Source organism: Tamandua tetradactyla, chromosome 16 (assembly GCF_023851605.1).
Source record: "Tamandua tetradactyla isolate mTamTet1 chromosome 16, mTamTet1.pri, whole genome shotgun sequence".
In the NCBI taxonomy this organism is placed as follows: domain Eukaryota; kingdom Metazoa; phylum Chordata; class Mammalia; order Pilosa; family Myrmecophagidae; genus Tamandua; species Tamandua tetradactyla.
The window spans coordinates 51,786,117-51,813,876 of NC_135342.1; the positions used below are offsets into that span (position 1 = coordinate 51,786,117).

Consider the following 27,760-nt stretch of genomic DNA (forward strand, 5'->3'; position numbering starts at 1 on the left):
TTCTGGGCCTCTAGTTTAGGTTTTGTTTAACAGAGGATAATTTTTCAGTTCTTGTTTTCTTGTTTCTTGTCCTGCTTGTAAGGTGCCTTTTCCCTCCCCACCCTTAGGAAAGTTTACATAGATATTATAGACTCCAGCCGGGTTTTCCCGGACTAAACTGGCCTCCTATCAGGGGGAAGGAGTCACCTGCATCAGTTTTCCCTGAGGGTGACACCCAGCAGGTTAAAAGACTTTCTTGTGAAGTCTCTGGGCTCTGTTTTTCTTATCCTGCCCAGTATGTGGTGCTTGTCTGCCTGTGGGTCCCACCAGCAAAAGATGTTGTGGCTCCTTTAACTTTGGCAGACTCTCCCTGCTGGGGGCGTGGTGGAGGCAGAGGAGAGGTTGTAGGCTGGCTTCAAATTGCCAAGCCCTGGGTTCTGAATTCCTTGAGAGAGGGATTCCACCTGAGTTGGGCTTCACCCCTCCCCTGGGGAAGGCACAGGTGGGAGACAGCCCTGAAAGCAGTCCGTTTCTGCCTATGCCTGGGGCAGTTGCGGCCCGAGCAGTCCCACTGCTGAATCCAGAGGCAGCCAAGCCTCCATAGAAACAGCCAGAAAAACCTCCGTTTCGTCCCCTTTCCTCTTTTTTGGTTAGCCCAATAAGCGACCTCTGCCTTGACCAGGTTCACCTGAGTTGGGGGCCTATTTTTAGTAGTCAGAATTTGTTTATTAATGCCACAATCGGTGTTTGGTTGGACTCAGTCCCTGCTACTGTTAGAGTGTCTTTCCTTTCCCTCTGGGAAGCTGCCTGTGGGGGAGGGGCCCTGGCCGCCGCAGCTTAGGGAACTCACGGTTCTGGGGAGACTCGCAGCCGGTCCAGCTGGTCCAGACGGGGGTACGCTATGTGTTTGGTCACTATCGTGGCTCCGGGAGCTGTTCTGTACTGTTTCTGGTTATTTAGTAGTTGTTCTGGAGGACGAACTAAAACGCGCACATTGCTAAGCCGCCATCTTGGCCCCTCCTCTCCATTGGCTGATTATTTAGATACATAAAGACGATCATCACCTCTGACCAAATCAGTAATAAAGTTAGTGGGGGACAGAGGAGGTTCGTGCTAATCTGAGAGTAAAATCCAAATGGGACTTTGTTGGGGCCCCTGCACATTATTTTTATGATTTTATTTTAACATTTACATGCAGTAAAATTTACTGTTTTTGGTGTACAATTATAAGTTTTGACAAAAGCACGTATCATATAACCGCCACCACATTTAAGACACCAAATAGTTCAATCACCCTATGCCCCCTCCCCCCTACTCCCCCACTCCACCCCTCAGCCCCAAACTCCCTCCTGCAACCCTTGTGTGATCAAATCCTCCTTTAACCTATTTGTGTAATCAAATAAATGTACTGTTATTTACCCCTAATAGTTTTACTGTTTCTAGAATATCAGTTTAAATGGAATCATTCAGTTTGTAGCCTTTGGAGCTTGGCTTCTTTTATTTAGCATAATGCATTTGAGATGCACACTATTTCAGAATGGCCTGTAGAATAGTTTTCTGCCACCCAGCCCTCTGGCCAGAGCTATTTAAAAATGTCTGTCCATTCTCAAGCATGCTTACTTTTGAAGGCCTCACCACAGCATTTCAAACATATTACAATGCAGCCATTTTTCATATTCAAGGTAACTTTTTTCCTGTCAAGTTTTTGACAGGATATTTAGATTTGCTTTTGAAATTATTTGGTTATTTACTCTTCATTAATTATCATGAGAATATTGTTTTTAAAAGCAAACATTGAATTTGACAATTAATGAAGCTCACAGGATTGTACACTTTAAAGAAATTTCACTCAATTTATTAATTTATATTTATGTTAGAACTGGCCCCTTTTTTTTTTCCAGGCCACAAACATAAGCTCACATGGGCACCATGCTTGCAAGAATCCCAGGACTAGATAAAGTCTAAACTAATTCCAGTGAGTGAAGGGGATGGAAGACTGCTTTCTTTAAACAATAACAATCCCTTTTCTGAAAAAATCATGTGGCACAGTTAATTATTTTAAAACATTTTATCCTGTAGACATATATACTGTGCAAAAATGTACATGCAAATTTGTTCATTGCAACAATGCTGGTAATAATAAAAAACTAGAAATCACCCAAAGTCCATCAAAAAGGGATTGCTTCAACTGTGGCATGTGCACACAATGGAATACCATGCAATCATGAAAAGGGGGTGAGGTAGATCCAGACAGGCTAACACAGTAAGATTTCCACTCGTAAGTGAAAAACAAGTTGCAGAAAAGAATGTACAGCCTGATTACATTTCTATAAAAATAACAATCAGAATACTTGGAAAATATGCATAGAAACAAAACTATTAACAGTGTTTACCTCCAAGGGAGGACAAGGGAGGCAAGTGATTATGTTCTGGTGTTAGATTGCAGCGGGGATGGGGTGGGGGTAGAGTCTTTCATCTTTTACTTTTTGTAACATTTGAAATATTTTTACCATGAGCAGATATTACTTTGGTAATAAGGAAAGTGCAATAAATATTATTTTAAACAACGAAAAAACAAACAACCATGATAAGAAGTGAACTGGTGAACTGAACTTCCAAGCATGTTGTGGGTAAGCTTCAGACTGTTCTTGGCTTAGCAGCTTCCTTGCCCCCTTCTCTCAAGGTAATTTAAAACACACAGACACACAAACCTAAGCAAAACCTCCTTCCCCATCTTTCTATAAACAAGCACTCTCCCACCCAATAAGTATCATTCATAAAAAAACAGGATTATCTGATACACTTCACAGGTTTCTAGAAAGCAAGACTCATTGAAGAAAGCCCTGGTCGAGAAGGGAAATTGAAGGATGAAGTTGGCATTTAGGTTTTAAATGACATCTAAAGAATTCCCAAGCCAATAAACTCTGCTCTTTTCCCAACAAGATCATCTATGTATGGAAAGAGCCTCAAACACCCACAGGTCAATACGGAACTAACAGATTCATGCTGCGTGTAGACAGACATACATATATGACACACAATGTCCATAGGAATTTAAAGGCAATGAATTGCACCGGGACAGGGTTATAATAACAAAGTATTTATATGCCTTTCCAGAGATCTGGGAGATAACAGAAATTTGAAGTCTTGAGTCAGAAGGGGCCCTCATGAAACAGATTGAGAAACCCAGGCCAGGAACGGAGCTGGAAAGTACCAAGTCCACCCGCTTGGTGTCCTCTCAGCGTACAGTAGGCTGGCCTGGGCCTGCAGGTCTTCTCTCACTGGTGTCTGCAGGGTGAGCACAGGCTCAAGCACCCACACCTAAGGAACCCCTCAGATATGACAGAAACTGGCCCGAGGGACAGCAGGACACGGTGGCAGCCCTGAAAAGGGTCTCTTTGCTTTCCTCTGATAATCATTTCAGAAACTGAATGTCCACACCTTGGTTCTCACAGTCAGTCTCCTATTAGGACAAGCAGCAGAGAAAGTAGAATGTTGTGCAGCCCAAGTGGCTTTTACAGAGAACGAGTTGGTGCCCATCCTGTCACCTGGGTTTCTAAGTCTGCCCACTGCTTCTGCTCTGTACAGCAGTGGGAGGACCTGGGCCAGAGAAAAGGCTGAGCAGCTATCAGGCTATCACTGCTCACACCTCCCTGGCACAACTGCTCTGGGAGGGGATGCTGGGGAAGCCAGGGAAGGCTCATTTGTAAAACAAGTTTTTTTGGTTTTGTTTTCATTTAGCAAATGTAACTGGTGCCTCCATTTTGCCCTTTCACATTTTCTTCCAGTTTACAGGAGTTTCAAAATGTGATTCAAAGCAGCCTTCAGATCTGAGACCCCTGACCCTACCTGGGCCTCAAGACAGCAGACTCAACCATCCTCCAAGATCAGATGCTTTCTCAGGGGTGTGTACTGGGGGTGGGTGGGATGGGGATGGAGATAGGATTGGGAGATAAAATGAAATGTGGAGATATGATCAAAGCGGAAGTAAAGGCTAAGACATCTCTCTGATTTCACGAGGGGGTACATTTATCTACCACCTAAACTGCTGGGTGACTCACCCCATTTTGGAAGTCAAGTTCAGGGGAGGATGCTGGCCTACAGGAGTACGTGCAAGGCAAAGTCCCTGTCCTTACAGTATATGGAGCTTGCCCCATTCCCAGGATTAGCTTACCCTATGCCTCTTGCCAATTCTCATTTTTATAAAGAGCATCCTTTGAAGTAGCTTTCCTCCCCTCTCTGGGACTTCCCCTACCTTCCTCTGGCTTTGAGCCTGGCACAAATGCCCTTCTAGGTCACTAACCCTCTGTGGCCACAGGTGTTGGTTAAAATGGCCCCTTTCATACTGAACACTCTCCATACATTTCTTTTAAAACCTTTTATTCAATAATATATACTTTTAAAATTAATATATGTAACTTCCATCATGCCATATGCTGCCTTGCTCCCCCACGCTGTGGAGTCTGTGGTCCGCTAGTTAACCTGGTTTGCTGGAGAAACAGGCGGCCGTGGGACAATCAAGGGGCACAGGGGGAGCAATAGTAACCAACAACCATTTTGCATACCCTTCACATTTCCCATGCTTTCTGGGTCAGGAAGATGTCAACAGGAAGCCAAAGGCGTGTGAACCTTTTACATTCAGAAGTGAGGTTTGATATACGGTAGCGGGCTGCCCTTCAGTTGGTCTAGTTCGTGCTGGCGTAACCTGCCACCATTTCGTGTCTGCTCACAGAACGTGATCTCTACACACGTTAAGACGTTTGATTTGGTTCTTGTTCTGCTTATGGAAAAGTGGGAGGAACCGCAACAGACCTGGGGAGAGATGGGAGGAGGGGAAAGATGGCATTAATCAATCTGACTGGGAGTGAAAGAATAGGCTTCCACTTCTCTGTCGCTTCCTTCTCTTGAAGAATGCTGGCAACAGTATGCAAGCTTCAATTTCCCACATTGTGGAAAACCTAGTGAGAACTCACTTTCTTTTAGATCTCAGATTTCAAATAGTACTCTCTTCCTTCCTCTTCTGGTCACTAATAATAGAGGCAGTTGTTAGCACAGCCTTCTGATGAAGGAACTGCTCCAGACACTGTGCAGAGGCCTGGTCTCCTACCCTTTCTCTGGGGTCCAAGGTGCCGGATTAGAAGAGCCAAAGCCTCTTGACCATTCTGTGACATCAAGCTACACAATCAGCAGTCCAAGTCTAGGGACTAAGAATCAGAAAAAAACTTTGTGTTTACACAGGGAAAGTGCCAAGGCAAATAAAAAACAAAGGAGTAGGTGAGCTCAAACGTTTTTCACTCTCCCTTGGAAACAGTTGTTTGGCATAGACTGAAAACCTCGTTTCTCCATCCATGTCAGGCACAGTGAAGTGAATGACTAGATGCCAGCAGCAGATTCTAGCAGTCTCATCAAATGGATGGTATTGCAGCACTGAAAGAACTACTGCCACTTTTCCATGGGAAGTGGTTTCACAAAAATCCCATTTCATGAAAACTCTTTAGATAAAGGAAGGAGTCCACTACTGAGCATGGGAAAGGCTGTGTGGTGCATAAAGAAATTCCTAACTTGCCTTTACACACTTCAGCAACTTTTTTCCAAGGGTCCAACTCCAGACAGAGTCAGTGAGAAGGAAGCACACTAAAGACACCACCAGCACCACTGCCAAACAACAGCACGTACCCACGTATGCAGGCTTATGTTGCACAGAATGGGAATGGGGAGTATACCCACTGCCACAAGGGCTAAAGTCATGATGAAACAAGGTGAGCCCAAGAAGCCGGGTGTCTGTGTGAGACAATGTGGAAGCAAGAACCAAGAACCCCCCATCAGGACACCATTCTAGTCCTCCCACTAAAGGAAAGTCAGTTCTCATGCTGAGGTGATTAGCTGCAACCATCATACACACATCTTTGCAGTTTGAGATTTATCCCTCCCCTTCCCCAAGAGACAGGAAATACAAGTTAAGGTCCTCATAGCAATGGCTTGTCTTCCACTTGGGAAGACTGGTTATTGTCAACATTTTTATTTAAGAAAACAGAATTTAACATGGCATTTTTCTTTGCTCTAATGGCACCAGCACATAAATCATACATCAGTCATCCAGTGATACAAAGAGAGGTGGCCAACTGTGTCTGAAGTAGTCATTTGTTAAGGATCACAACCCAGGCAGTGTTGCTTTTCTGCAAAATAGTCTGCTTCATAGTTCTTGAAGATTTATCCAAGCTTTCCAGCTGGGTGTCATAATCTCTGTCCCAACTTTTTAGTCACCATTTACAGCAAAAAGAGCCAGCAGGTGAAAAACTGTTAATTTATTGGTTCAATGAAAGTTGTTTTATGTTTTTTTTTTTTTTTTTGACAATCCCCAATACATGCAGTTCAGGGTTAAGTATCACATTTGTAGCACATTGTTGAGTCTCTACAAAAAAAAATATTCATCACCTGTATAATTTCATCACATCACTTTTCCCAGCTTCTTCAATATCTGGTTGGGGCTGTTTTCATTAGCATATTCATGTAGCTTAAAAGCATGTTATTACTGCTTTTCTTGGCCAGATGTTTCTCCACTGCCTCCCCTCCTCTCCCTTTTCCCACCTTTAGTTTCTAAAGGCAGGGCATTATTCAGTCTTAATTTATTACGCTGACAAACTTTGGCCTCTTGTGTGCTCGTGTGGACCCTGCTTTTGTTTTCAGAAGGGTTTATATTTAAATGACTTTGACTCTGATCAGTTATTATCTATCTACTCCTAGTTCTTTGTAGGAGGAAAGTTTGCTTTCTCCTTTGGGTGCTTATGCAGCAACACAGGTTTCCAAACTAACCACTTAATCTGAACTAGTATTTTTAATGAAACTGTTAACTGAACTCTTTCAGATCTACTTCAATGCATATATAAAAACTCCTCCAATTGTTGCTTGTGTCCCAAAGTAGTTTGTTTCTACCCTCATCAATGCAGCACCTGGGAGAACCTAAGTCATTTCCCTGAGTAGGCGCAGACTGCGAGACCCACGGCATCCAGCTCTCTCGGGGACTCGACATCTGACTCGAGAGCACCTTCTTTCAGTCCACGGGAATCAATCCTGCTCAGGACATATTCCAGAACATGAACTTGATGTCTCATAATTTTATCCCTAGTATGCTCCCTCCTCAACATCTACCTTCAGACTTTTCCTTTTCTTATTTAAGCAGCCCCCTTGCCCAGCCACTCTTTCCAAGCTGCAAAGGAGTGTAAGCTCCCTATGCCTCCTCCAACTGATCAGTCTGAGATTACCTTGATTTCTTCTCTGCAAGGGAAAAATGTGCTTGAGACTATGAGTCCTGATGTACTACAGAATGTGTTAGGAGACCAGCTGGGTGGCTGATATTTAAGTGCATCACTGAACTGGCATCAACCCTCTTGTACTTGGTAAGAAGATCCAGAAATGCTTAGTCTGCTTTATACACATGACGGCTTCTCCCACCCCAGCCACCTACCACAGGGACAGGATGGAGTTAGGACAGCTTATGTGATCCAGGGGAGGGAGAACTATGACCAAACCACAGATAAAGATATTACTCTGCACTTCATCAGTTCTGCTCTCACCATAGTTATCTCTCAGCTGAGGCAAAACCTGGCACTCTCACTTGTGGTCAATAAACTGATATACCAATCTGTATCTGGCATAGGAACCTTTTGTTCTCACCATACCAGATCTATGCTCTTGAACACAGGCAGTACCTGAGATGATAGTTTTACACTACCCTGTTCCCCACGTTTTTTTTTGCTTTTCACTAGGAAATAATCAAGTCCTTATCATAGGCACTTTAAACCTGTTATAAGGTAATGAAGCAAACAAAATGTCTGATAAAAATTAATGAGATGAGTCGAAGAAATATAATGCTAACTAAAAAGGACATTGAGTGGGTACATTTACCATAGTTAAATCTACCTATAAGACTAGACTGCCACTCACACATGTACACACATCTTTTAAAGCTCTCCAAGACCATCTCCTAACCCAGGTAAATACTCTAAATCAGGGGAGTTAAGTCTCTCTGGACACGATATGGTTTTGGAGACAGGTGACAGACAGATGGTCTGGAATGGACTCTCTTCATTTCGGGAAAGAACAGTCCAGAGTCAGTCAGCTAGCAAGTCCAGTTGTCAAGACCAGACTCAGAAGGGAGTGAACATTTTACACCCAGTTATGCTCTAAGTCTAAGGCATGAGGACAGGTAAAAAGCAAAGGTGCTACAAAAGGAAACTATATGCATAAAAAGGAAGAACTACTCCTGTTTCAAACCTCAGTTACAGAACCCAAGGACGGGCAGATTGACTGTGTCCACACATACTAAAATTAAGACCAAAGGAGAGAACAGCAAAGGTAGATCATCTGACTCTTCACTCCAGATGTGTTTATTGCCTCTGGGGGAACCAAGAGGTAACTGCTTACCAAGACACTCTAGCAGGCTCTTCCTACCTGGTCCAGACAATCAACTTGAAAAAAAAAAAAAAAAAAAAAGGCAGGGCATGGGGAGTGGGCGAGAAAGGGAGATGAGAGGTAGGGGAGCAGGAAAGACACCCAGTGGCACACCTCCCTGAAAATAGCCAATGGTTTGATATTGTCTATAAGGGCACAAGAGAAGGCTTCTGATAATCCCAAACATTGAGTTTTGCTGTCTGACATACTGATATAGGCTCAGCTGAGAGTGCATATGTCTTGTTTTCGATTTTCAGGTAGAACAATGTATATACTAATATATAGAATGTGCAATGGAGGCAGGTAGTATTGGTATGAGAACCTTAGCTGAACTCATTTCCTGTCTTTGGGATCTTATTTTATTTCTTATTCTATAAACTTAACTCTGTAATAAGAGAAGAGTTTTATTTGCATTCTAAGTTCCCACGGACCAACCGACAAAAATAGAATCTCCATTTAGAGATAGGACCCGCTACCAATACCAATACAGTTTTATTGGAATGTGGAATGTAAACAGACGTTTCAAACAAACAACCTAATTTTGTAAAAATGTATGGCATTATTAAATAGTTAATAAAGAAACCCTAAAGTGGGATGTGGTGACACATCTATATCTGGCTTAGGTTGTGAAATCCCCATAGCTGTAACATGGCTCTGCAATTGAGATTCCAAGGGGTAGCTGGGGTGAGGGGCCTGCCTGCAAACTGTGTTGGTGACAAGTCCCTAAAATAATATCAGTCCTATTTTAAAAACAAAAAACAAAATCTAATTTTCTTTTCTAATACACAGGTTCGCATAATGGATCCAAAGTTTCAATCCTTACACCAGTAGATCCATTTCCTTCCCCAAACCCCTGGAACATTCCTCTTTTTTCAGTCACTTGCGTGGTCTTGCCACACAACTCCAGCACCTTGCATGTGAAAAAGACTTGTCTTTTTCATTACATTATGTATCACATACCAGCGCTTAAAAATGTGTATTACCCTGATTACAGCAGGAAATTATTTTTCTCACGGGATAAAAAGAGGTGAATAAGAGGGGACAGCACATTTCTTTCACCTAATTCATCTTTCCTCAATAAACTCTAATGGGACATTTTCCTTCTTCCCTGACCTGCCTGAAGAATGACTTTCCAGCTTTAGGTATGGTTGTGAACAAAAAGTCTTTGTTTCGAAGAGGTGCATTAAAATAGGTGCACACATAGGGATGTGCTGGAAAGTGGGGAGTTTTCCTCACATGGCTGGCAAAAAAAAAAAAAAGGGTAAATGAAAAAAATAGCAACAAGATTTTTATGGTTAGGCAAATCAACAAAGGTTACACTTTGAGTTATACACTTAGCATCTAACTTTCAATGAGACTGATGGACCTATTCATGGCACCGCAAGGTTTAAAGTGATGCCACCTGACATCAAAGAGGACTCTTTTTGTGAAGTGATTATAGTTTGCTCCCATATGAATACATCTGGAGGAAAACTGCAGGGATGAGGTACATTTCCTGGAGAGCTCATGTCATAAAAAATACATTAAACATGAATTGTAAAAGAGCTTAAAAAAAAATGAAAAAAGAAATACTGTCACTGTTTAATATCTCCTTTTCACAAATGAGGCTGGTGTGTCAGGATAGACTGCTGACAGTTTGCTAAAACTTGAGCCTGAATCTCACCAAAGGAAACCCAGACCACAATGGAATAGATAGGAAGTCAGATATTCAGAGCTTGTTGACTAAAGGGGTTAATTCAACAGTGGTCTCCTGTTAAAGAAAGTAATGCACAACAACTCCGAGTCTCTCATCTCCCATGCATTCCAGAGGGATTTCCCTCAGATCCTGAACTATGTGCATCATCACGCTGCCAGAGCGGCAGCTCCCTGTAGACTAGTACTGGGGAGTTTCTTTCTTTCTTTCTTTTTGACAGACTTTTAGGTCTTTACTCTTCTTTGCATTTAGAAGGAATGATTAGAATTTCTTTTATCACACTGTAGTTTTCCTTCAAGATGTGTGTTTTGGTTGGTTGGTTTTATTGGCAAGCATCAATGCCGCATTACCCGTCGCTTCCCAGTCTTCATCGTGCTGTCGTGAGACCACTGGAAAGCACAGCATTATCTGCACAAGGCTGGGACTGTTCCTTCACCACGGGGTCTGTAAGAGAGCAGGATGAAAGTCAGCCGGACCAGGGCTGGTCAGCACAGGAGAGAAGATGGTAACACACCCAACCCTTCAACAGGGAGAGAAAGAGAGAGACAGACTGTCAGAAAAGGCAGGGTCAGTAGGAAAAGAGGGGAGAAAAGAGATATCACTACCACAGAATTAAGATTTCATAAAAACTAGACACTGAAAAATGATCATCAGGGGACCTGTTCTTACAGTCAACTCATAAAACTTCTTAAGAGAACAAATCTAACTGCTGAGACCCATGGAAAAAAGAGGTGCAGAAACCCTAATTTCCTACTATTTAAAATTTCAACAGGGGTACAAGGGTAGTTCGGTGGTAGAATTCTCACCTCCATGCAGGAGACCTGGGTTTGATTCCTGGCCCGAGCACTCCAACCCTGCCCCCAAACGAAAATCAAATAATGCTGCAACACCAGGATACCCACACAGAAGAAGAATGAAATGTGACCCCCACCATATAGCATACACACAAAAAACTTTCTACCAACTTTGTTACATTATTTTCTTTCTGAACACTAAGATCAGAGTCAACCCCCAATTTCTTCAAAGCATGTGCAATATAATAAGAACTTTGAAGGAAAAGGGAAACAAAAAGAATCATTAGAAGACATACCAATTTTGAGCAATTGTAGTTTTAAAACTTTTTACTGAAGTATGATGTTTATAGAGAAAAGTAGACAGGTCATGAGTTACATGCCATAAACAACAGGATCCTTAACCCAACCTAACTCAGAATGTAAAAATAGGTGTCTATGCCTTTTTATTTAATTATTTATTTATTTTTATTAATTAAAGAATAAAAAGAAATTAACACAACATTTAGAAATCATTCCATTCTACATATGCAATCAGTAATTCTTAACATCATCACATAGATGCATGATCTTCATTTCTTAGTACATTTGTATCGATTTAGGAAAAGAATTAGCAAAACAACAGAAAAAGATAAAGAATGTTAATATAGAGAAAAAAATAAAGATAATAATAATAGTAAAAAAAAAAGGAAGAAAAAAAAGACAAACAAACAGACAGACAAAAAAGAAACCTATAGCTCAGATGCAGCTTCATTCAGTGTTTTAACATGATTACTTTATAATTAGGTATTATTGTGCTGTCCATTTTTGAGTTTTTGTATCTAGTCCTGTTGCACAGTCTGTATCCCTTCAGCTCCAATTACCCATTATCTTACCCTGTTTCTAACTCCTGCTGGACTCTGTTACCAATGACATATTCCAAGTTTATTCTCAAATGTCGGTTCACATCAGTGGGACCATACAGTATTTGTCCTTTAGTTTTTGGCTAGACTCACTCAGCATAATGTTCTCTAGGTCCATTCATGTTATTACATACTTCATAAGTTTATTCTATCTTAAAGCTGCATAATATTCCATCGTATGTATATACCATAGTTTGTTTAGCCACTCGTCTGTTGATGGACATTTTGGCTGTTTCCATCTCTTTGCAATTGTAAACAACGCTGCTATAAACTTTGGTGTGCAAATGTCCGTTTGTGTCTTTGCCCTTAAGTCCTTTGAGTAGATACCTAGCAATGGTATTGCTGGGTCGTATGGCAATTCTATATTCAGCTTTTTGAGGAACCGCCAAACTGCCTTCCACAGTGGTTGCACCATTTGACATTCCCACCAACAGTGGATAAGTGTGCCTCTTTCTCCGCATCCTCTCCAGCACTTGTCATTTTCTGTTTTGTTGATAATGGCCATTCTGGTGGGTGTGAGATGATATCTCATTGTGGTTTTGATTTGCATTTCTCTAATGGCCAGGGACATTGAGCATCTCTTCATATGCCTTTTGGCCATTTGTATTTCCTCTTCTGAGAGGTGTCTGTTCAAGTCTTTTTCCCATTTTGTAATTGGGTTGGCTGTCTTTTTGTTGTTGAGTTGGACAATCTCTTTATAAATTCTGGATACTAGACCTTTATCTGATATGTCGTTTCCAAATACTGTCTCCCATTGTGTAGGCTGTCTTTCTACTTTCTTGATGAAGTTCTTTGATGCACAAAAGTGTTTAATTTTGAGGAGCTCCCATTTATTTATTTCCTTCTTCAGTGCTCTTGCTTTAGGTTTAAGGTCCATAAAACCGCCTCCAATTGTAAGTTTCATAAGATATCTCCCTACATTTTCCTCTAACTGTTCTATGGTCTTAGACCTAATGTTTAGATCTTTGATCCATTTTGAGTTAACTTTTGTATAGGGTGTGAGATACGGGTCTTCTTTCATTCTTTTGCATATGGATATCCAGTTCTCTAGGCACCATTTATTGAAGAGACTGTTCTGTCCCAGGTGAGTTGACTTGGCTGCCTTATCAAAGATCAAATGTCCATAGATGAGAGGATCTATATCTGAGCACTCTATTCGATTCCATTGGCCAATATATCTATCTTTATGCCAATACCATGCTGTTTTGACCACTGTGGCTTCATAATATGCCTTAAAGTCAGGCAGCGCGAGACCTCCAGCTTCGTTTTTCTTCCTCAAGATGTTTTTAGCAATTCGGGGCACCCTACCCTTCCAGATAAATTTGCTTATTGGTTTCTCTATTTCTGAAAAATAAGTTGTTGGGATTTTGATTGGTATTGCATTGAATCTGTAAATCAATTTAGGTAGGATTGACATCTTAACTATATTTAGTCTTCCAATCCATGAACATGGTATGCCCTTCCATCTATTTAGGTTTCTGTGATTTCTTTTAACAGTTTTTTGTAGTTTTCTTTATATAAGTTTTTTGTCTCTTGAGTTAAATTTATTCCTAGGTATTTTATTCTTTTAGTTGCAATTGTAAATGGGATTCGTTTCTTGATTTCCCCCTCAGCTTGTTCATTACTAGTGTATAGAAATGCTACAGATTTTTGAATGTTGATCTTGTAACCTGCTACTTTGCTGTACTCATTTATTAGCTCTAGTAGTTTTGTTGTGGATTTTTCCGGGTTTTCGACGTATAGTATCATATCGTCTGCAAACAGTGATAGTTTTACTTCTTCCTTTCCAATTTTGATGCCTTGTATTTCTTTTTCTTGTCTAATTGCTCTGGCTAGAACCTCCAACACAATGTTGAATAACAGTGGTGATAATGGACATCCTCGTCTTGTTCCTGATCTTAGGGGGAAAGTTTTCAATTTTTCCCCATTGAGAATGATATTAGCTGTGGGTTTTTCATATATTCCCTCTATCATTTTAAGGAAGTTCCCTTGTATTCCTATCTTTTGAAGTGTTTTCAACAGGAAAGGATGTTGAATCTTGTCAAATGCCTTCTCTGCATCAATTGAGATGATCATGTGATTTTTCTGCCTTGATTTGTTGATATGGTGTATTTCATTAATTGATTTTCTTATGTTGAACCATCCTTGCATACCTGGGATGAATCCTACTTGGTCATGATGTATAATTCTTTTAATGTGTTGTTGGATACGATTTGCTAGAATTTTATTGAGGATTTTTGCATCTATATTCATTAGAGAGATTGGTCTGTAGTTTTCTTTTTTTGTAATATCTTTGCCTGGTTTTGGTATGAGGGTGATGTTGGCTTCGTAGAATGAATTATGTAGTTTTCCCTCCACTTCGATTTTTTTGAAGAGTTTGAGGAGAGTTGGTACTAATTCTTTCTGGAATGTTTGATAGAATTCACATGTGAAGCCATCTGGTCCTGGACTTTTCTTTTTAGGAAGCTTTTGAATGACTGATTCAATTTCTTTACTTGTGATTGGTTTGTTGAGGTCATCTATTTCTTCTTGAGTCAAAGTTGGTTGTTCATGTCTTTCCAGGAACCCGTCCATTTCATCTAAATTGTTGTATATATTAGCGTAAAGTTGTTCATAGTATCCTGTTATTACCTCCTTTATTTCTGTGGGGTCAGTAGTTATATGTCTCCTCTTCCATTCCTGATCTTATTTATTTGCATCCTCTCTCTTCTTCTTTTTGTCAATCTTGCTAAGGGCTCATCAATCTTATTGATTTTCTCATAGAACCAACTTCTGGTCTTACTGATTTTCTCTATTGTTTTCATGTTTTCAATTTCATTTATTGCTGCTCTAATCTTTGTTATTTCTTTCCTTTTGCTTGCTTTGGGATTAGTTTGCTGTTCTTTCTCCAGTTCTTCCAAGTGGACAGTTAATTCCTGTATTTTTGCCTTTTCTTCTTTTCTGATATAGGCATTTAGGGCAATAAATTTCCCTCTTAGCACTGCCTTTGCTGTGTCCCATAAGTTTTGATATGTTGTGTTTTTGTTTTCATTCGCCTCGAGGTATTTACTAATTTCCCTTGCAATTTCTTCCATGACCCACTCGTTGTTTAAGAGTGTGTTGTTGAGCCTCCACGTATTTGTGAATTTTCTGGCACTCCGCCTATTGTTGATTTCCAACTTCATTCCTTTATGATCCGAGAAAGTGTTGTGTATGATTTCAATGTTTTTAAATTTGTTAAGACTTGCTTTGTGACCCAGCATATGGTCTATCTTTGAGAATGATCCATGAGCACTTGAGAAAAAGGTGTATCCTGCTGCTGTGGGGTGTAATGTCCTATAAATGTCTGTTAAGTCTAGCTCATTTATAGTAATATTCAGATTCTCTATTTCTTTACTGACCCTCTGTCTAGATGTTCTGTCCACTGATGAGAGTGGTGAATTGAAGTCTCCAACTATTATGGTATATGGGTCTATTTCCCTTTTCAGTGTTTGCAGTGTATTCCTCATGTATTTAGGGGCATTCCGGTTCGGTGCATAAATATTTATGATTGTTATGTCTTCTTGTTTAATTGATCCTTTTATTAGTAGATAGCGTCCTTCATTGTCTCTTTTAACTGTTTTACATTTGAAGTCTAATTTGTTGAATATTAGTATAGCTACTCCTGCTCTTTTCTGGTTGTTATTTGCATGAAATATCTTTTCCCAACCTTTCACTTTCAACCTATGTTTATCTTTGGGTCTAAGATGTGTTTCCTGTAGACAGCATATAGAAGGATCCTGTTTTTTAATCCATTCTGCCAGTCTATGTCTTTTGATTGGGGAATTCAGTCCATTAACATTTAGTGTTATTACTGTTTGGGTAGTACTTTCCTCTACCATTTTGCCTTTTGTATTATATGTATCATATCTGATTTTCCTTCTTTCTACACTCTTCTCCATACCTCTGTCTTCTGTCTTTTCGTATCTGACTCTAGTGCTCCCTTTAGTATTTCTTGCAGAGCTGGTCTCTTGGTCACAAATTCTCTCAGTGACTTTTTGTCTGAGAATGTTTTAATTTCTCCCTCATTTTTGAAGGACAATTTTGCTGGATATAGAAGTCTTGGTTGGCAGTTTTTCTCTTTTAGTAATTTAAATATATCATCCCACTGTCTTCTAGCTGAGAAATCTACACATAGTCTTATTGGGTTTCCCTTGTATGTGATGGATTGCTTCTCTCTCGCTGCTTTCAAGATCCTCTCTTTCTCTTTGACCTCTGACATTCTAACTAGTAAGTGTCTTAGAGAACGCCTATTTGGGTCTATTCTCTTTGGGGTCCGCTGCACTTCTTGGATCTGTAATTTTAGGTCTTTCATAAGAGTTGGGAAATTTTCAGTGATAATTTCTTCCATTAGTTTTTTTCCTCCTTTTCCCTTCTCTTCTCCTTCTGGGACACCCACAACACATATATTTGTGCACTTCATATTGTCCTTCAGTTCCCTGATCCCCTGTTCAAATTTTTCCATTCTTTTCCCTATAGTTTCTGTTTCTTTTTGGAATTCAGATGTTCCATCCTCCAAATCACTAATTCTATCTTCTGTCTCTTTAAATCTATCATTGTAGGTATCCATTGTTTTTTCCATCTTTTCTACTTTGTCCTTCACTTCCATAAGTTCTGTGATTTGTTTTTTCAGTTTTTCTATTTCTTCTTTTTGTTCAGCCCATGTCTTCTTCATGTCCTCCCTCAATTTATCGATTTCGTTTTTGAAGAGGTTTTCCATTTCTCTTCGTATATTCAGCATTACTTGCCTCAGCTCCTGTATCTCATTTGAACTATTGGTTTGTTCCTTTGACTGGGCCATATTTTCAATTTTCTGAGCGTGATCCGTTATCTTCTGCTGGCATCTGGGCATTTAATCAGATTTCCCTGGGTGTTGGACCCAACAGGTTGAAAGATTTTTCTGTGAAATCTCTGGGTTCTGTTTTTCTTATCCTGCCCAGTAGGTGGCGCTCGTGGCACTCGTTTGTCTGCGGGTCCCACCAGTAAAAGGTGCGGTGGGTCCTTTAACTTTGGAAAACTCTCGCCGTGGGGGAGGTTCTTTAGCCGAAGCAGCTTGGAGGAGTGCCAATCCGAATCTCCCAGCCGGCCCGGGGATCCGAACGCAGGGAGGGTCGCCGGCCGCCGCAGCCCAGGAGAGCACCCCTCCAAATCTCCCAGCTGGGCCAGGGGTGCCAATCGTGGCGGGAGAGCGCCAGCTGCCGTGGCCCAGGGGAGTGCACCGTTCCCAGCCGGACCGGGAAGCCACGTGTTTGGAAGGGACCCCGGTCACCGTTTTCCACGGTCTGGGGATCTCCGATCCAATTCTCCCAGCTGGTCCGGGGGGCCGCGCGTGGGAGGGGGGCGCCAGCAGCTGCGGCTTAAGGGGACCGCCTGTCCAATTCTCCCAGCCGGCCCGGGAAGGAGGGAGGGAGGGACTCCGGCCGTCTGCCGCCCCGGCCCGGGGAAGCCCGCGCCCCTCGACGATCTCACCGGTGCGGTTTCTCCCAGCCAGTCAGCCGTTCCAGAATGGGGTACGCTGTCTTCTTGATCTCTGTTGTGGCTCCGGGAGCTGTTCTGTATTGTTTCTACTCCCCTAGTAGCTTTTCTGGAGGAGGAACTAAGACTCACGTGTCTTACTAAGCCGCCATCTTCTCCGGAAGTCGTCTATGCCTTTTTGTTTTCTCTATTTGAGGATCTGAATACTTTATTGGGGAGGGGGCTGTGAGTGGCCCCAAGCAGGATCTAGGGGTGAGATTCTGAGATCCCATTCCAGAGATGGCGATGGACAGACAGTACACAAAAGGGGGTATATGCCAGAAATTGGAAAGAGGACATCTGAATTGAACTTGGCTGAAGTCTAGAAGGCTGAAGTGTAAGACCTTTAAATATTTATGTCTACTTATACTTATGGGCCAGTAGGTTTAAGAGCACAGCGATACATACATTCTTCAGGCAAGAATTAAGCTAACCTCCAGAGGGAAAAAAAAAGAAGAAAAAATAGCATATCGGTCAAGTAACAGACAAAAACTTAAAAGGGTTGAAAGTTTTCATCTTGATTTAAAGAGTAAATTGCAACAAGTCCCTTAACCTCCCTTATTCTACAGTTTCCTGACTGACTGGACTAAATCATCTCACATTGCCAGGAATAACCTAAAGGTTAAATGCCAAAACCATTCCGGCCAATCCTAAAGAACACCTGGGGCAGTATATAAGATTCCACAAAGGTTCCATGCACTAGGGTAACTTTCTAGAAACCTGCAACCTCCAGATGGGTTCCTGGACCAGGTAAGTCCTGAAACCTAGAGGGATCAGCTTTTCCAGAACATCAACTAGTTTGATTCCCCATATTATTGACGGCCCCTTCGAACATGAAACAGTTAGAAAGGACATAGCCCAAATACCCCTAGAGATTGGTAGAAAGATCAAAGGTGATGGTGGAGCTATAGAGAAGGTAGGATTTAACAAATGAGTATGATTGTTAAATCATTATATTGAAATTTCTTTTAGTCTCTAGTATCTTAGGCAGCTAGAAGTAAAAACCTAAAATTGTGGACTTGTAACCCATACCAAAATCTGAAATCTGTTCTACAACTAATTATTGCTCTGTGCTTTGAAATTTATTGCTTTTTTGTATATATGTAATTTTCTCTCTCTCTCACTCACACACACACACACACACACACACACACACACAGTTGATAGTGATGATGAAAAAAAATTCCTTCTAGCCTCCAAGTTCTGGAGCAGCTAAAAGGAAAAATCTAAGATGATGGAATGGTAGCCCATGCCAAACTCTGGGATCTGTTCTGTAACTACATGTTGAAGAGTGCTTTGAAATTATTGCTTTTTACTTTCTTTGCTTCGTGTATATGTTGTGTTATACAATAAAAATAAGTTAAAAAAAAAAAGTAAAAGTTCATGAGATATCAGAAAGCAGTCGGTTAGGATTTTAGTGAGGTCTTTCCAAATCAGCTTTGCTTTCCTCAAATTCCTTTTGTTTATTTTATTTTCTTCTTTAGAAATACACTGTATAACTAAGAATTTGTTTTTTGGAGGGGGGTGAATCTTTGATTAGGTTTCTATACAGATGAATATACTTAAGAACAAATTTTAGATACTTGTGATCTATTAACCTAGGGTCACCGGGAGTGCTCATAGACCAGAATTGTAGGGAGCTGCAGCTGGTGAATAAGTAAACACCTTTGGGGACCAGGAAATTGATCTGCAAAGTTGTCCCAATAATCTGGAACTAATGAGGCCCAATTCCAACAAAGACCAAATCTAAATACTTAGAATCCTCTTGGCTGGCCTCAACAATAAAGGGCAAAAAGCTTTTCCTTTCATTAATGATGCCCTCTGAAAACAGATTCTGGAGACTCACAGAAGTATGGGTGCTCCATGGCCTCTTTGGCGGTCAGTCTCTGTTGATGGTCATATCGCAAAAGTTTGTCCAGAAGATCTAGGGCCTCGGGGCTGACAAGGTGTCTATTCTCACTGTGGATAAAGTTTTCCCAGCGTTTTCGTGAGTGTCTGAGAAGGAAAGCAAAGTATTAATATTCAGAGACTAAATTCAACAAGAAACCTTATCTATTAGGGCTAAAGCCAACACAGTCTCAGAGTACCACACTGATTACAGCCTGTTAAGGGAGGAACTAAATTTCATTCTTATGGTACATGCCACATCCCTCAGTTACAATCACTGCACCCTGAAACAAAACAGGGGTCTGTGATTGATAAACAGAATTAATTAAAACTTCTACACCTGATCAGATTTGGAAATCATGGAACCTTTCCACACTAGCACCAGACTTTTAGTTAATTCTGGGTTAGGAATTGAGGTGAATGAATAATTGTACTGGGAAGCAGATATATTTAAAGGATTATCCTCAGAAATGTGAACATTTCATAAAATATTATTTGGAAATGGTCAACAAAACACTTATTTTTTAACATCATTGCACTGTGCTGAAAATTCAATATGCTTTAAAATTTGCTATCCATTTCACAGCATGAGAAGAAACTACAATCTCTTATTCAAAGTAGAACCACAGCTTTCTGAAATTTGCCACTAAAATAGGATATATTTAAAATACAGATATATAAAAGCTTTTTTCTGTAACATTATTTCATGTTTTCCATTTTCTATTGATGAACAGGTTATCTGTTAGAGAAGTATAATGAATACAAGACTCATATAAATAATGTCCAAATATCTCAAAATAAATTTTAAAAAATTTACACTAGATTAAAGGAGGATATTTCAATTTTGATATGATTAAAAAGGGAGAAGAGTTTTAGAAAGTGATTCTTCTAACCTTTCCACTTCCGAAATGGGATAGGTTAAAACCCGCTTTCTCTCTCTCTTACTTACTGTCCCAAGATATCGTTGAAGTGTGGGTCTAGGTCTATGTGATACTTCTTCAGATACCCATACAGCTCATCTGTACCCAGAACCTTGGCAATGCGAACAAGCTGAAACACAAACATAAACTGACCAAATCACTGAGCGCAGAACTTACTGCAAGCCTGGGAGGATTCTGTACCAGGGAATGAGAAGATGGCCAGGGACCAGAATCAGATCCCAAAGAGAGACCCAAGGACACAACCCCAAAAGAGAACCAAGTTCACAAGAATCCAAATTTCCAAAATGCCTTTAAAATAATGCAACTTATGATAAAATCTTTTAGACACTGTTCATTACAGGGCATCTATTCTAATGACTACAATCTAGTCTTATGAAACAGGGATGTGCCTAACTTCTTCAAAGATCTGCTTTGCAAGCTGGGCACAGAGAGCATCACTTGTCTCTATTATCTGTGCAACCACAAAATTTGTAAAATACTTTACCTTGAAGAAAAGCTTATACGAAGATACTGAGTGATATTTAGTGGCTTAAGCATAGCATCCATATCTAAGGATACTATTTTCTTAGCATGTACCCCCAAATTGATAAAGACAGATGGTGTTTGCTCACCTGGTCATAGTTGTCCTGTCCATGGAAGAAGGGTTCCTTTCGAAAGATCATGCTTGCTAACATGCAGCCCAAACTCCACATGTCCAAGCTATAATCATACATCTGAGGAAAGAAGGACAACCAGTCAGTCAAAAGCAAAAGAAACCCCATTACTTTTCCGAGTTTCTAGTTTTCATTTGACCTTTGCAGATATCCTAGATTTCCAAGCTGTATATGTGTGTGTGTGTGTGTGTGTGTGTGTGTGCGCGCGCATGGGGCGGGGGCTGAGAAAAATCTGAAATTAGCATCATGGGATGGAATAAAGGCTGGGTTCTGAATGTATTCGAACTGACTAAATAGTAAATCAGGATAGCATTAAGGAAGTATAAGAAGCAGCCAGGGCAGCTTTGCTAACTTACCTGGTAGTCCACAAGAAGCTCTGGTCCTTTGAAGTACCTTGAGGCTACACGGACATTGTACTCCTGAGCAGGATGATAGAACTCTGCCAGCCCCCAATCTATCAGTCGCAGCTACAAATATGATAGAAATAACACAGGTGAAAGGAGTGTTTCTAGATGTCTATGCCTTAATACAGTGCTACCTCAGATAACAAGTATTTGGTCATATTAAAAACGTTTAAGAAAAAAAATGTAAGGAGGTGCACTGGCTAAAAAATTACACTTTCAGCAACTGCCAAGAGGTCATTTCCAGAGCTCTTGTCACATGGAATCTTATCTGCAATATGAAAAACAGAACAAAACATTCCAGGTCTTCAGCTCTTAGATCAATAGAGCTCAACATTTTTTCTGCCTCCATACCAATGTCAAGACATTTTGCCATCATTAATAACTTTCATTATATGTGCTAGGCAAAACTGAAAGGGTTAGGGATACATGTCCCATTCCCGGATTGAAGCACTGCTCTAGCTTTTCATTAATCTAAAAGTTGCTGATTCATTTACTCACCAATCAGGCACAATCAGACTTAGATATCAAAAACAGAAGGGACCCAAGAATACTTTTAAGGTCAGGCAGATTGGTTTGAAGGTCATTAAGAAATGAAGTAGAAACCATCAGCTGTAATTTCTTGAGGCCCTTCAGAAAACCATGGGCCAAAATCAACAAGTGACTACAATTAGGGCCAACTGTCTACTTTCCTTGTGTATTATGCTTATGTAAAGTAGAAAGTAGTATCTGGAGACTGGAGAATTAGCAGTACAGGGCACCAAACCAAACAGTTTGGGTCTACAAAAATCACATCGGTACTGAACAGCATTTCAGTCTGCTTTAAGTCTTCCAACGCAAGGCTTGCTGCTGACTGGCTGTGGTGGTACCTTTTTCTGTTGGTGATCTATCATGACATTGTGAGGTTTCACATCCCTGTGCATGATTCCCTTGCTGTGGCAGTAATCCAGAGCCTATTAGGTAAGAAAGCACAGAGAAAAGTAAGCAAACCCTCTACTACCCTCCAATACAAGCATATTTTTATTATTTTTTGTTTGTGACACCTTGACATGAATATAGTCTCCTAAGGGGCAGCTTACTGTCTATAACAAAAGAGAAAGAACTTTAGAAGGCACTCCTTAATCTCTGTATACACTTATGGGAGACACAGAGTTATGGAGGGAACATTGAGGGCTATGATGAAAGTTTCTTAAAAAAGGGGAACAATCTTTAGGCATTCCTGTCCTACTTGGATCGAGTATCAACTATCAGTCACCTGGATTTAAAAGTCATACACTAAATTACTAGCCTAATATGACATGCCTAAAACCTGAATGGAGTCATCTCTCTCTCATAGCAGTTCAAAAGACATGCAAGAATCCACATGGACAAAAAGTAGATTTGGGTAAAACTCAAAACTACACACTTATGATTTGTTCACTTCACTTATATAAGTTCAACTTCAACTTAATTTTTTTCTTTGTTTTGTTTTGTAACAATAATTATAGCAAGATTCCAAAGTGGCTTTGTGAAAAGCAGCCTCCTGTTTTTTATGAAAGCAGGGCTCCTGGGGCATATCTTCCTGAACCTGAATCACATCAGTTCTGCCACAAATCCTCAGCGAGTCAGTGGGTAATCAGTCTGCAGCCTCAGTTTCTGCTGAATTTTAAATTAAGTTAAATATTCTCTCTTCCCCACTCCCATCAATTTTTTTTCAAGAGAAAAATTCAGCAAGTGTTATTTTTCCTAGTCTTTCCCTAAAAGGATAAACTAACTAGGACCACAATACCTGGGATATAAAAAATATCCAATAAAAGCAAAAGCTAAATCACTGCAATAAGGTAATTAATTCTTTTGTCAAGTTTTGCCCTGTGAAGTTACTGACATGCTTTCAAATTCTTTGGGGAATCATTTCAGTTTTAAAATCTGGTATAATTTCTGACCATTAAGTAAGAAAGACAGTTTTCAATTTTCATCTGGGATTCTATGCCTTATTGGCAGAAAGATGCATACCCTTTCTGCCTAGCCACTGTTTTCAGAAAGCAGAAAGGACATCAGACATGGAGGGTCATCAGAATGACCAGTTTAGGAAGCCCTGCATATAGGGGATGTCTTTTCCTCACCTAAGGACAATCGTGTTAGGTTAAAAATCTTTTACCTTAGGGGCTAGTTAAAAATCCCAAAATCCCAACACCCAACTTAAAAATAATAGATGGCTAAATTTGGACTGGACTGCAGGTCTCATGAGCTAAGTGCATGGGATTCTCTGGGAAGCGTCCCCAGGAAAGGTGTTAGCCTGACAGGTCACAGGACTGCATCACTGCAAATCTTTTCAACACCAATGCCATCAGTTTCTAGTCTGGAGAGGGCATGGAGAAATGTGTAGGTCCTTTGTCTTTCTGTTCTTATTGACCAAAAGAAGACATAACAGCAAACCTATGAATTCACCTTGGCTCTCTCTAATGACAAGTGGGTTGCACAAGTGCTTGTAAGAAAAGATATTCACTTCTTGCAGCTAGTGCTTCAAATCCTCATTCAATAAAGCTCTGCTATAATTCAACTTGGCATTTTGTTCAAATAACAGTTCACAATCTTATCACAACTCCATCTCAGTAGTTTTTTTCAGTAATGCCAATACCTTAGCCACCTCTATCATATTTCAGAGATTCTTAACCTAAGGTCGAAAACCCCCCTAAAATTTTATGCAAAACTTTGTATGTTTATGCATGCTTCTTTTTATCAGATTCTTAGTGATCCACGACCCTAAAAAGCTAGGAACCACTAGTCTATTCCATTTTACAAAGCTTTTTGGAATTCTTAAACTATGTGTTTACCTGGGCAAATTAAAAAATGATCATCCCCCATCAGTCAGTAAGTCTCTTAGAAGATCTCCTCAGCACTTCTCCCTGCATTGGTGGTTAACTAGCAGGGTTAGAAGGAAGGAGGTACATATGGCATGAAAAAGAAAGTGGCAAACGCCTGCAATCCTTTTATGCATGCACCTCTATATGTGACTCTGATGTTCTTCTCGTCAAGAGGTGAAGTCTTTTTCTACTCCTCTGAATCGAGGCTTGGCCACGTGACTTACTTTGGCCAACAGGCCATTAGCAAACATGACACAAGCAGAGGCTTGAAAAGTGCTTACACGCTGAGGTTTGCTCTACTCTTGATGCTGGGAACTCTGAGACTACCAAGAAAAGAAGCCAAGAATAGCCTCCTGGAGGATAAGGGACCTGCAGACAGAGGGGCTCTATCCCAGCTGAGGCTTCATATCTTTGAATGAGGCCATCCTGGACTAGCTTGCCCAGTCATATTGATCCAGATCAAAAAAGCCATAGAACTGTGAGAAACAATTTTTCAGTAGTCATTAAGTTTGGGGTGATCTGTTAATACAGCAGAAACAAACTAATAGTAAGCATTAATTAAGCAACAAAAAGGAAATCCAAGGGCTAACAAGAGCTATGAAGTGTGAGGCTGTAACCTCTGACACAATGCCCAGGCAGCCCTTGACTTAGCCATCTTTCTCAGTTCTACTGGAAAGTTTCTATGCAGATCCCATGATGGAGGCCTCAACGTAAGTAAATTCTCTGGGTATTAACAAATATTCTGCTTGAGTTCTCTTCGTCCTCAGAAACTTCTCTTTTAATGAGTGAGCCTGAAAAAATCCACTGTTTATGAATGCCACTTACTTTAAGTAGTTCATACATATAAAACCGGATATCAAAGTCTGTCAGGATCTGGTAGAGTTGCTGAAACAGATTAGAAAACAGAAAGTTAATTCAGTCTCATTGTGACGTTATCCCAAATATTCATCATTCTCTGTACATTTACGTAGTACTTAAGTCACTAAAGAATCTCATGATCTCTTACTACCTGATTTGGAACCAATAGGACAAAGACTAAAGATGAGGGCCTACTACTTCAAACTGTGGAATAGAGAAGGTAAAAAAAAAAAGGAATTCCAAGGAGAAAACCATTCAAAAATTGATTTGGATTTTTTTAAAAAATCTGCTGTTAAAAAAAAATTGCTATTTAACACTCCATGATTTCACACCCACAATAGCTTTATAATGGAGATGAAGTTTAAGTTGTCCAACTGCCCTCATATTCTTACTGTATGCCAAACAAACACCATTACAGCACCACAGTAGTTTAAAGAATTGAGTTCTGGGTACACAGTACAGCTTTTAAGAATTTCATCGGCCAATGCGGCAAGACAGTTGGGCTGCTAATGGGGGAAAAAAAACAAAAAACATAAGGAAAATGAGGTGCTTCTGCCTCTGACTTTCCAAAAATCTATCCTTCCCAAACCAATTTCAGACTGGAAAAAAAGAACACTTCATAAACAATAATGGTGGGAACTAAGCAACTAAATGTCTTTTTTGCTGGACAGTGGGGGGAGGCAGGGCAGTGGCAGTGGTTGAGTGAGACATTAAAATTTAAAATGGGGGTACTGAAAATAATCACAGGCCAAAATGACTCAAAAATGAAAACTTTCACTCTTGATAATTCAAAGACCCACCTAACAGCAGTCTTAAAATTTCAACTTCTAAATGGCAGAGCAGCATTTACACATCAAGGTTCACTAAAATCATCATAAAACTTTGTCAGAAAACTATACTAATATCATTGTTACTCAGTCAATTCCAAGAAAATCTCCCTTCTCATCAGGCCAAGTAGCATATACTGTCAATAAAATTAATCAACACCTTGATTAAACTTATATTGTTTCTCTTTTTACTGGGAGAAAAACTTAAGCAACGTAGGGGAGGACAGAAGCGTGTATACAACACGCTATTGTCTAAGTGGGGAAGAAGTAAAACTACATTTTCATGTGTCAGATGTGTTTGTATCAGCAAAAATGACAAGAAATAAAAAAATGGTCTCATATATATATATATATGGGGGGCAGATGGGAACAAGGGAGTAAAGGATACTTTCCACTGCATACGGTGACACCCTTAATTTAATCAGTGGTTAGATTAAATCAGTGATTATTTGCCTCCCAAATTTTCTTTGTAAGAAAAACTTCAAATTTGCTAGTAATCAAATTCAATGTTTTCTAAGAACACCAGGACTTAGCTAATTTCTCACATTTCTCCTTTTGGATAAGAGTACAAACATCCTTCCAGCTTAATAAGTATCTGACTTCATCAACCTCACAGACAGCTGTTAGCTGAGTGCACTGTCAGGAATTAATATTAGAAGCCAATATACTAGTGGTGACTTGCAGCTGCTCCAGCACTCAGGGCTGAGCCTGGTTAGGACAGAACCGCATTCAAGCAGAATGATACAAGCATGCCATCACTTCTCAGGAGGGCTTCAAAGCACTACAATCAAACAGCCAAGCTTTTCTTTGGCCTAGATCTACACTGCAAAGAAGGTTCTAAGCCAGTTCTCAGCAGGACACTGACAACCTGGATATACAGAGGTTTAAGATACCATCTCTTTGTATGACAAATCAGCTCCTCTTCTCAGAGTTAAGGAGATCACTCCCAGAGACTGTGTCAAACAAAACCTCAAATCAATAAACAGGCCACAAAAGTGAAAAAATCATTTTCTAACCCTCAGACAAGATGGCATATTTTATTCCAGAAAACAGTATGGGCTATTCTATTATTTGGACTTTATCTGTAGAGGGCTTTCCTTTCATAACATGTGGTATCCTAACCGAGCATCTGTGTAAATGGTTTTAAGGCATAAATATAAATGTTCCCATACTACAAAAATACTATTTCTAGCTGTCCAACATTAACAACTTTATTTAACATAAAAGACATCAGTTGTATGTCAGCATCCACAGTCCACCTTCCTTCAACTTTTGCAGCTCTGTTCTCACTGCAGCCCCCAGGTGTCTCCCACTCTCACCAAATATGCCTATTTGTCATCTCCATTCTTCTCCCCAGAGTCACCCATCTGGAATACCATCAGTAAAGTCAAACCCATTCCATCTGGGTTTCTCTGAAATGACACTGGTCTCTTTGTTTTCTGTACCCCACACTGTTTATTGTCCATCTGTGTGTTTATAGGACACAGAAAGCAGCAGTGTTTCCAGAGTTAAGTCTTCACTCAGGTGCTGGAGAGCCTGAAGTTCACAAGTGGTAATCCCTCTATTGCAAACAACAGGATGTTGCACTTTGCCCACACCCAAGAGTCCCTTGCCATACATGGCATACAGACGGAGAGAAACCAGTGCTGTGGCTGGTGGTAGTTACCAATTTGGTGATTTAAGATCTCTGAACCTTCCTTTCCATGTATGTTAGGGGTCCAATGTATGGCTCAGTACTGTACCCAGTTTTCTTCACATTAAGCTCTCTAACCACACTCTTTAAGACCTTACATAGCAGAGACTGTTATGCTTTATATATCCCACCATACCTATGGTGGTTCTGTGCTCTGCACACAGAAAGCAGTCAATGCATGTTTGTCTCTGAGGAAGCTCAATCAATAGAACAAAATAAAAACTTTCTTCCAAGAAACAGAAGTACCAAGAGCCTATGACAAATCAGAAAAGGAAACGTCATAAGAACCACTTTCTCTCCATTCTTTTT

The 27,760-nt window shown here is 40.3% G+C and overlaps 1 protein-coding gene across 4 annotated transcripts in view; it reads right to left on the minus strand.

Moving 5' to 3' along the window:
- Nucleotides 1-4,342: 4,342 nt before the first annotated feature.
- The window catches only part of CSNK2A2 (casein kinase 2 alpha 2), a 44,417-nt gene continuing 20,999 nt past the window's right edge, over nucleotides 4,343-27,760 (minus strand). For 2 of the 4 annotated variants that reach the window (XM_077132581.1, XM_077132579.1), the window contains 7 exons: nucleotides 24,899-24,958; nucleotides 22,100-22,183; nucleotides 21,186-21,296; nucleotides 20,788-20,889; nucleotides 20,185-20,285; nucleotides 19,195-19,343; nucleotides 5,951-10,567 (listed from right to left, as the gene is read on the minus strand). In XM_077132581.1, coding sequence (XP_076988696.1) covers nucleotides 10,491-10,567; nucleotides 19,195-19,343; nucleotides 20,185-20,285; nucleotides 20,788-20,889; nucleotides 21,186-21,296; nucleotides 22,100-22,183; nucleotides 24,899-24,958 — 684 coding nt within the window. In that variant the 3' untranslated portion in view covers nucleotides 5,951-10,490. Of the gene's footprint in view, nucleotides 4,792-4,952; nucleotides 5,184-5,950; nucleotides 10,568-19,194; nucleotides 19,344-20,184; nucleotides 20,286-20,787; nucleotides 20,890-21,185; nucleotides 21,297-22,099; nucleotides 22,184-24,898; nucleotides 24,959-27,760 lie in introns of those variants that run through there. The other 2 variants (XR_013163592.1, XM_077132580.1) reach the window with 2 other exon arrangements.